This window comes from Chanos chanos, chromosome 16 (genome assembly GCF_902362185.1).
Source record: "Chanos chanos chromosome 16, fChaCha1.1, whole genome shotgun sequence".
Lineage (NCBI taxonomy): Eukaryota > Metazoa > Chordata > Actinopteri > Gonorynchiformes > Chanidae > Chanos > Chanos chanos.
This window is the reverse complement of record NC_044510.1, coordinates 1,142,588-1,152,587: the sequence shown is the minus strand read 5'-3', so window position 1 is coordinate 1,152,587 and position 10,000 is coordinate 1,142,588. Positions and strand designations below refer to the sequence as shown.

Genomic DNA, 10,000 nt, shown 5'->3' with positions numbered 1-10,000 from the left:
GTAACATTATTCCTTACAAAAATGCTCAGGAAGTTTGACACACACAGTTTTTTAGCCCCCCCCCCCTCTCCATGAAGGTATAAATGTGTCCATTTTGAGGTGTCTTGGGTGGAGTGGAGTCTGCAGTAACTGTGTTAGCGTGTAACATTAGTCAGAAAACGTTTTTTCTGTGGTTCACGGCCTCACTGGAGTGTGAGGAGAGAGCTGTCAAAACAGAGCTGACCTCCGGCTTAGCGGAGAACTGTCCACTGAGCTGGAAACAGAACGAGGACGCGTCTTTGCCAGGACCACATTCTGAGGAATTCTGAAGAGGAAATTGATATTCAGTTGTATGCTAATGTTCTGGAGAGGAGCGGTTCTTTGACTTTGAAAGCAAAGACCTTCTCTCTGACATACTAACCCAAGCACTGCTGGATTTTCTCAGGTGTGGAAGTTGAGGACATCGAGGAAACTGATGTTGACTTAAAATAACAAATCTGACGGAATAACCTACTGTTTCTATGCTAGTCCGACCTGTAGTCATTCATTTAACAGTGCTAATGAGTTTGGCTCTTTTGTGGAAGTGTGGCCACAGCCTTAGCAGAGAAATCTGATTAAAGGAGAGAATGTTGTTTTTTTTTTTTTTGTTTTTTTTTTTTGTTTTTTTTTTTTATCGGCGCTGTCTGTGAATGAGGATTCGCTTCCTTTACAGCAAGAAATGAACCACCCAGAAAGAAATCTCTATTCACACAAAGCCTTGATTAAAGAATTGATCAGATGAAAGAGTTCTTTTTTTTATTTCTGCCTTCACACCGGTTTAACCCACCCCCCCCCCCGCGGCTGGAGAGCTGGAGCCGTGGTTCCCCCCCCGCTCATCACGGCTTCGTAATTGGACTTTTCCACCAGGCAGTTGGCTCCGATCGCTGAGGCTTCAATTTCTCTCTTTTCTTTTCTTCTTTTTTTTTTTCTTTTTTTTTTAATCTTTTTTTTTCTTTTCTTTTTTTTTTGTGCATAATTGGAGCAGTGGTGCTTTGGCTTGGTCTGCTCTCCGTCTGTGCAGATGGTGCAGCTGTGATGTGCAGGGTAAAGACTGAGAAGAGAAGGAGAACTACACCAGTCTGTTTTGTCTCGTGTTTTTTCCCCTCTGCATTGCTCTCATACTGGATTTGACATGGAGAAAACAGGGGAGGGAAAGTCTCAGATGCTTGCAATGCTTCAGCCGTAGGCAGAAAGCCGTCGGTGAGCAATGCGATGGAGAAGCGGTTTTCACGCTGAACTGTAACACTGTTAAATCGTCGTCTGAAAAGCCAAAGCCTCAGAGTTGTGACCTGTGTTGCCCTGTTTGATTTGTGGGATCTGTTGGATTTGTGGAGATGTCGGGGTGGTGGGCTGGCCTATGTTACGCTCCATCAGGCAGCTAAAAAGAGACTCTGATCGATGAAGACTCTGATAGTCGACACACATATGTCACCTCTGTAGTTTCTGTTGAAAGAGTACATCACAACTCATGGCTCTTTGATTCAGTCATGTTACACATTGATCAAAGTCTGTGTGCCACATACACGGCACTTTATGTCTCGTGTAATAAAATGGCAGTTAGTGTCGTTCATCAACAGACAAATGACCCTCATAGACTTTCATTAGCTTTGGCTGTCAAGTATGATTTCCAGATCAAAGCAATTACATTGCCCTTTGATGCTGCCTCAGTTAACGGTAAAAGTTATGTCTGGCCGTTGGATCATCTGTAGTGGGATCTGACTCTGTGAGAAAGATCCCGGTGACCTGATATCAATTACCTTTTCTCTCTCTTCTTTTTCGGTTCTTCAGTTTTGGCAAGCAGCTCGGTGGAAGACGCGGGTGTGAATGCATCACACTAGAGCCATCAGAGATGATTGTGGTGAGTAAAACCCTCTTCCCTCAATCCAAACACAGAGAATAAAAAAAAAAACAAAAACAAAACAGAGATACACATGCCACACTGGAGAGGAGCAAACCCATTTTTTTCCTCTGTAGTGAGTGCATTCTCCATTCCTCTGTGGGACACTGTGCCATGACGCACTATGTGACGTGTCAGGCCGACCAAACTGGTTCTGTTTGGGGCTCTTTAGTACTAGTAACACATGCTTGACTGCACAGAGAAATTCTCAACCTGTTCCAATGCGGGCTTTTGTGTGCGGTGGAGCGTCAGACAGCCGGTGTTTCGTACTGGTCTGAAATGTTCCGACCCCCCCCTCCCCCCCAGGTGGACTGGCAGTCTTACTGGTGTGGGGAGTGTGCAGGAAATAGCCCAGTATATTAGATTTTATTTGTAAGGGTCATGTGGTGGTTAGTGCTAGTGGAGCAGTGTTTTTAGCAGGCACAGCTGGGCCTGTGGAAGAGAACAGACACCTCATGTTTAGTCAATGAGGGCCTTGACTTTTACTCATTCTCTCACATTCACACCTTTACGTTCAAGAAAACACACAGGCAGTGTTGCACATCCAGGCCATGTGGTAGAAAATGGAAAGAGATATGACAGTGTTCAGGAAAGGAGATTTTGAAAATACTGTTACAGTATGTGTAATGGTGAGGATTCTTAAGTCATTTGTGACATTTTATAACAATAAAAAACGCAAGTGTAGGATTCTAATAAACACTCTCAACCTACACACACACACACACACACACACACACACACACACACACACACACACACAACCTAAATGAAGTGTAGGTTTTTAGGCCCCAAGCCCCAGAACTATCCTGACTGTATCTATAGTCCCTCTGTATGTGTTACTGTGTGTGTTACAGTGTGTGTTGCTGTGTGTGTTACAGTGTGTGTTACAGTGTGTGTTACAGTGTGTGTTGCTGTGTGTGTTGCTGTGTGTGTTGCTGTGTGTGTTACAGTGTGTGTTACAGTGTGTGTTGCTGTGTGTGTTGCTGCGTGTGTTACAGTGTGTGTTACTGTGTGTGTTGCTGTGTGTGTTGCTGTGTGTGTTACAGTGTGTGTTACAGTGTGTGTTACAGTGTGTGTTGCTGCGTGTGTTGCTGTGTGTGTTACTGTGTGTGTTACTGTGTGTGTTACAGTGTGTGTTGCTGTGTGTGTTGCTGTGTGTGTTGCTGTGTGTGTTACAGTGTGTGTTACAGTGTGTGTTGCTGTGTGTGTTGCTGTGTGTGTTACAGTGTGTGTTACAGTGTGTGTTACTGTGTGTGTTGCTGTGTGTGTTACTGTGTGTGTTACAGTGTGTGTTACTGTGTGTGTTACTGTGTGTGTTGCTGCGTGTGTTGCTGTGTGTGTTACTATGTGTGTTACAGTGTGTGTTGCTGTGTGTGTTGCTGTGTGTGTTGCTGTGTGTGTTACAGTGTGTGTTGCTGTGTGTGTTACAGTGTGTGTTACAGTGTGTGTTACAGTGTGTGTTGCTGCGTGTGTTGCTGTGTGTGTTACTGTGTGTGTTACAGTGTGTGTTGCTGTGTGTGTTGCTGTGTGTGTTACTGTGTGTGTTACAGTGTGTGTTACTGTGTGTGTTACTGTGTGTGTTGCTGCGTGTGTTGCTGTGTGTGTTACAGTGTGTGTTGCTGTGTGTGTTGCTGTGTGTGTTGCTGTGTGTGTTGCTGTGTGTGTTACAGTGTGTGTTACAGTGTGTGTTGCTGTGTGTGTTACAGTGTGTGTTACAGTGTGTGTTACTGTGTGTGTTGCTGTGTGTGTTGCTGTGTGTGTTACTGTGTGTGTTACAGTGTGTGTTGCTGTGCCTGTTACAGTGTGTGTTGCTGTGTGTGTTACTGTGTGTGTTACAGTGTGTGTTACAGTGTGTGTTACAGTGTGTGTTACAGTGTGTGTTGCTGCGTGTGTTGCTGTGTGTGTTACTGCACATGTTAGGGCTAATACGTATGTTACAGTGCTAAGGCTGCCCTGTCAGACTCAGGACACTGGCCTACAGCACAGCTGCCTCAGTCATTGGCACAGGTCATGTGACGTCACAGAGGGCTCTAGCACGGCTTCCCCTTTCCGTCCTTCTTTTTCTGTTTGAGTTGCGGAGATACTGGGTGGTTTATGGTCTGTTCAGAGTGAAATACTGGCTTAAAACAAACTGGGCTACAGACCGCTTCGCTCCGCTTCCCCTTTCACAGGAGTTTTCAGCAGCAGCACCAACACACTGACAGGCTCTCTGTCAGGTGCCGATTCACACTCACACAGCCTGCTGCCTAATTGTGCGTGTGTGTGCGTGTGTGTGCATGCGTGTCTGTGGAGCGTTTGTTGGACTCTTGATAAGTGTTTTTTTTAGGAAGTGAGTATATAGAGAATTAACAAATCTCTTTGTGGCTTTTTTTCATTTTTGCAATCTTTCACTCACACACTGCGCCTGCTGTTGAATCCAGGTGAGATTTGTGTGTTAGTCTCAGGCTGGTTGGTTTTGTCCAGCTCATATGGCTTAAGAATAGACTGTCCTCATCACTGGGCTCCTCTCCCTCATTTCACTAATTCAGTTCACTTTTATATCCAGCACTCTCCCTCTCTCTCTCCCTCTCTCTCTCTCTCTCTCCCTCTCTCTCTCTCTCTCTCCCTCTCCCTCTCTCCCTCCCTCTTGGTTTCCTTAGCCAGCTGTTGGGGAGGTGCAGGGAAGGGTTCCTCCCCTGTCATCTCTCTCCTGTCTCCTCTCTGCTCCAGACACTCTGTCTCATTACTGCTCTGATGGATGACTGAACTAGTCAGAAATGACAACTCATCAGAGGAGGCTGCTCTCTCTCTCTCTCTCTTTTTCTCTCTCTCTCTCTCGCTCTTGCTCTCTCTCTCTTTCTTTCTCTCTCTCTCTCTCCCCTTCTCTCTCTCTCTCTCTCTCTCTCTCTCTCTCTCTCTGTCTGTATGACTGGTTCTCGGCTAACCCTGTGTCCGTGCTGTTTGGGCTTTTAGCAGAATCACCTTTGAGCCCTCTGTGGTGCTTATCTGGGACACTCCAGAGTAGCATACATAATCACAGGCATACGTGTAAGAAAGAGACAGTGGGAGAAGTAGGTTTGGTTGTGCAGGGATTTTACTCAGAGAGAAGAGGGAATTTTGGGTAGCCATCAGTGACCTCAGCACAAATAACATGCCATCGTTTCATTTCTCCTTTTGTTTTGACACAGTTCTCTCCCCTCATGCATTATGCCATTCTAATAAACTCCTCAGAAGATCTGTTTGGGAAGGTCTGATGTCCTACTGTGTTGTTTTTATTCTTTTTTCTTCGGTGAAGACCCTCACTGCACTTGGGGCTCTTTCTCTGCACCGTTTAAAAGGCTGTGTCACTCACGGCTGTAAACTAACTCTGTTAATAAGGCACAGCTTTCCAGGTAAGAAATGGGGAGACTTTTGGGAGCTGTTTATCTCCCTCTCATGAGCCCTCCCTCTGTGGTTAATACAGATTAGCCTACTAGCCTGACTTCGCGCTTACTTTATGACTGATTACGTAATTCGCACGCGCGCACACAAACGCTTCCAACGCAGGAACAACGAGGATAAGTTAACACAAGAGAGCAGAGCTTTTGATATTGAGTTGTATGGCCGGATTCTCTTCTGTTGGTGCTAAGAGGATATTTGTGTATTTACGGTTTCCTACAGGAAGCCGTGGGCCACAGCGGGCTCTGCTGTGCAGGCTGACTGTTTTCACAGCTCGCGACCGTTTCAAGGCTGAGAGAGAAGTAACGGCGCATGCTTGTCTTTAGTCTGATAGTTTTCCTCGTAACTCTGTGGTGTGAATGCCTTCCCCATGAGTCTGCTGCGTTTGCACAGGCTTTCTGTGATATGGAGGAACTGGATGTTTAATCAGGAGCTGGCTGAGAACCAGTGCGATGTCCACGACTTGCAGGTGGAGAACGCCAGCGAGGCTGAGGACGGGGCGCTGCAGCGGGACGAACCCCAGCGACACTCTCGCCGACGCTTTCGCAAAGTCAACCACCGCGGAGAGAGGGAAGTTATCACAGACGCCCAGGACCCCTCTGGTTCCCCCAAGGTAAGACCCTGCCGCTAATCCTCTTTCAACGGCCCCGTCGCCGGAGCTGCGTCGGGGGCTTCTCCTGTTAGCGTGCTTGTTTTGTGTGTGGACCGGTGAGGGGCTTTTTGGTTTTGTAGGTGTTCGATAAGGTCTGTTCTAGAACGACATCCCTACACGTGTTCATCAGTGTATACTGCCTCTCCCTGGGGAAGTGTTCGTGTGCCTAACAGTGAAAGTAGTCTCTGCCAGCTTTGGTGCTGGGCAGAGGTGGAGTGTGACAGGCCTGATGTAGCATGTTGTTTATATGTTTATTTTAATGTGTAAAGACAGCGTGAGGGAGAGCCACGGAGTTCAGAGACGTGACAATGTCATTTCACACCACACAGCCTGGTGACTTTCCCCCCCTCACGTTTGCCTGGAAGCTTCTGTTGGCTTCCCTTTGACTCATAGCTGTGACAGGACAGTTGGTGGGGGTTTTGGGGGATTGTCGGTGTAACAGTGCTGTCACTTCACAGTGGAGTTCCCCACACCGATAAAAAAAGTCTACAACATGACGGTTGTGAGCGAAGGTGATGTTTTCACATTGGGTTGTGTGTAAGAATGAGAGAGTATGGATATGCCGAAAGGTCATACAGAGTGTCCCGTCCCCCCCCCCCCCCCCCCCCCCCCCCCCCGTCTCTCAGACAGTCAGCTTTCTGGAAAGGTAACTCATAACGTAACCTGTCTTGATTTATGACTGGTTTATGATTGGTTTATGACTGGTTACTCATAAAGTGACCTGTCTTGATGTGAGTTAAGACTCAGTCGTCCTCATTACCCAGTGGTTATAAATACATTAAGTATGTTCAGCTGGACTCATCTGAATTCAGCTCAATAGAGTTGAGTAGTCTTTAGCTGAACTGAGTTGAGAACTGGGTTGAACAATTCAGTTTTGTATGTTGTTGGTGAGATGGTATGAATGGTACTGGTTTCTTTACCCCTGACTGGGTGAGATGGTATGAATGGTACTGGTTTTCTTTTCTCCTGACTGGGTGAGATGGTATGAATGGTACTGGTTTTCTTTACCCCTGACTGGGTGAGATGGTATGAATGGTACTGGTTTTCTTTTCTCCTGACTGGGTGAGATGGTATGAATGGTACTGGTTTTCTTTACCCCTGACTGGGTAAGAAGGTATGAACGGTACTGGTTTTCTTTTCTCCTGACTGGGTGAGATGGTATGAATGGTATTGGTTTTCTTTACCCCTGACTGGATGAGATGGTATGAACGGTACTGGTTTTCTTTTCTCCTGACTGGGTGAGATGGTATGAATGGTACTGGTTTTCTTTACCCCTGACTGGGTGAGATGGTATGAACGGTACTGGTTTTCTTTACCCCTGACTGGGTGAGATGGTATAAATGGTACTGGTTTTCTTTACCCCTGACTGGGTGCTGTGAATTGTTATTGATCTGTGTTTGTGAGGTGAATAGGTTATATATGGTTGAGTTATCGTCTGATTAAAGGGTCTATGTGCTGCTATGGTCACGAAAAAGCTTTGTTGTGTGGTTGGAATGGGCTTTGCGTTATTTGGTGAATTAGTATGTTAAGACTTTAAAGAGTGTGTGAGTGTGTGATGTGCGAATGTAGGTAGTGTCTGTAACCTGCTTCTGAAACAGTAAGGCCCGACGCACTCCGCTCTGTTTGACACACTCTGTATGCATACACACACACACACACACACACACACACACACACACACACACAAACGCTTTCTCAGAAAGCCATAGCATACTGTTGAAAAGCAGCTGTTAGTCACCCATCTGTTCTGGAGTTAATGTTCAGGGGAATCCTTCCCTGCAGACTGAAGGGCTGGTCTGAGATCAGTTTCTACAGTCATTTCCCATCTTAATAATTCATTGTGCTGTGAGATAAAATTAGGCTGGAGTCTCTAAATGACATCATTATCAAGTCTTAGACCTGAACCTAGAACTTAAGAGAAAATAATAAAGAAGTCTTGTTTTAGCATGGCGGACTCTTCCCGTTACATTGATTTGACTGGTGACGGAGGGCCTGGTTGTTGTGTTTCCAGCCTGTGTCTGTTTAGAAATGCCTCAGTAACTGTGGGTGGTAGCCAGATTTCGCGAGAACTCTAATCTCGCAGTTGATCTCAGAAAGGCTAGCGATGAAAGATAATGCATGTCTTCACCACACTGGAAGGAAAAAAAACCTCAAACATAAATACATTTAAAATGTGCTCTCCGTGTAAAGATGTGAAATGTGATGTGAAAAGTGATTCTCTGGAGAGTTGTCTCTCTGTTTAGAGTTTTAAAAAGCAGGGCTTTCGATTTCCGTTGCCTCTCTGTCAGACTTCTGTAGCTAGCACAGCTTATTATGATGTCATGGAACACACAGTGAAACAGGAGATAAACTCCATTCAGACATAACAGCGTATCTACAGCATACACACTGACAGACCGACTTTACTGCAGCTCTTGGCAAACCCAGTACAGTTTGAGAATCTGAGTAGAGGTGAGGGTGGAAAGGCAGAGAGGGAGAGACAAAAAGAGAGAGAGAGATAAAGAGGGAGAAAGAGAGAGCGAGAAGAAAGATGACTTTGAGCGGAAAAGAGTTTGTGGTATCACACTTCCTGACAGTCTGCAAGACGTCTGCACCAGATGACCCCCACTCCCCCCCGACTCCCCCGCTGCCGTCGTTGTCGTCGTGACTTTACAATAAGACCGATACCATTTTCGATATTTGAGGATTTAAAAACCCGATAATGATATATTGGCTGATATTCTTTTTTTCTTTCTTTCTTTCTTTTTTTTTTCAGAAACCCATAACATAAACAAAGATTTACCCCAACATTTGTTATGTGTAGTTATTTAAGCATCCTAACCAAAATAATGAGACATAATGCAGTTAAAAACAAACAAACCAAAAAAACCCCCTTTTTTTATTGCCATAAATAGTACTTTGAACGGTTCTGATGAATAAAAGTCAAATGTATAAAAATGCAAAAAGTAAAAATACAAAATATATATATGTATATATATATATATATATATACATATACACACACACGCTTTTACTTCTTTTATAAATATACTTTCAGTTCTGTCCAACGCAAGCTACGAGGAACCATTTCTGAACCAGTGTTTGGCGCCGTCTAAAACATGCCATCTTAGACTATGTAGTAACGTAGAGTAAACGCTGCTGTTGAATGTATCTAATACTACAACACTGTCTGCAACGAGGACCTGTGACTTTGGGATTTCACGCTACACATTTGAAAGAGAAGCTCGATGGCTTTGTTTGGCGACCAAGCCATGTCAGATACCTGTTCAGCTCACGTTTATTTACGCGTCCCCTCTGGTTTAATCATTTCCAATGCACCAACTGTAACTACAGACATGTGAGTCGCAGATATATTTACCATTGTTTCATTTAGTCAGATATATTTACCATTGCTTCATTTAGGCAGAATTATGATAAACGCTATAATTTAACTGCGCATTAACGTTAGCGTTCTTCCATTGATAAACATGGCATTAGCTAGCTTTGTGGGTAATTTCATTTAGCAATGGATAGCGTGATAAGCTTCTGTAAGCGATGCTGCCCGAAAATTTTTAGAGCGGACGAGGGAGAAATCATAGGACCATTGTTTGTTTAATCGCTAGAACTGCCGCACTGTTTAATAAATAAGCCTACAATCAAGTTTATCAACAGCTTAGCCTACACCACTCAAATACCCTAACATTTAACGTAATTTGATGTTTGACTGACAGTACGGGCTCTCACATTACTGCAGCAAAACGAGGCAAGGCTGGCACGAATGTTTTCGCACTTATTTGGGCGAAGAGGAGAAGTGAAGGGGGATGTTTATTATTATTTGAGTAGCGTATTTCACATGACAATTATCGGCTTACTATGTACACAGGTGATATCGGTCGTGGGCTACTCTACTCTACTCTGCTTCGATCAGCCGATGGTCGTCATTTCTTGTGTTCTCACGTGTGTTACCAACAGTGGAGTTGCAGTGTGCCCTCTAGAGTACAGATTACACAACGACAACATTCACAGCATCCTCCATC

At 44.9% G+C, this 10,000-nt stretch overlaps 1 protein-coding gene across 1 annotated transcript in view; it reads left to right on the top strand.

Annotated features, from left to right (window-relative positions):
• rapgef6 (Rap guanine nucleotide exchange factor (GEF) 6) overlaps positions 1 to 10,000 on the top strand; it is an 83,653-nt gene that overhangs the window by 10,403 nt on the left and 63,250 nt on the right. The window contains exons 5-6 of the mRNA XM_030793853.1: positions 1,807 to 1,876; positions 5,802 to 5,945. Coding sequence (XP_030649713.1) covers positions 1,807 to 1,876; positions 5,802 to 5,945 — 214 coding nt within the window. The remainder of the gene's footprint in view (positions 1 to 1,806; positions 1,877 to 5,801; positions 5,946 to 10,000) is intronic.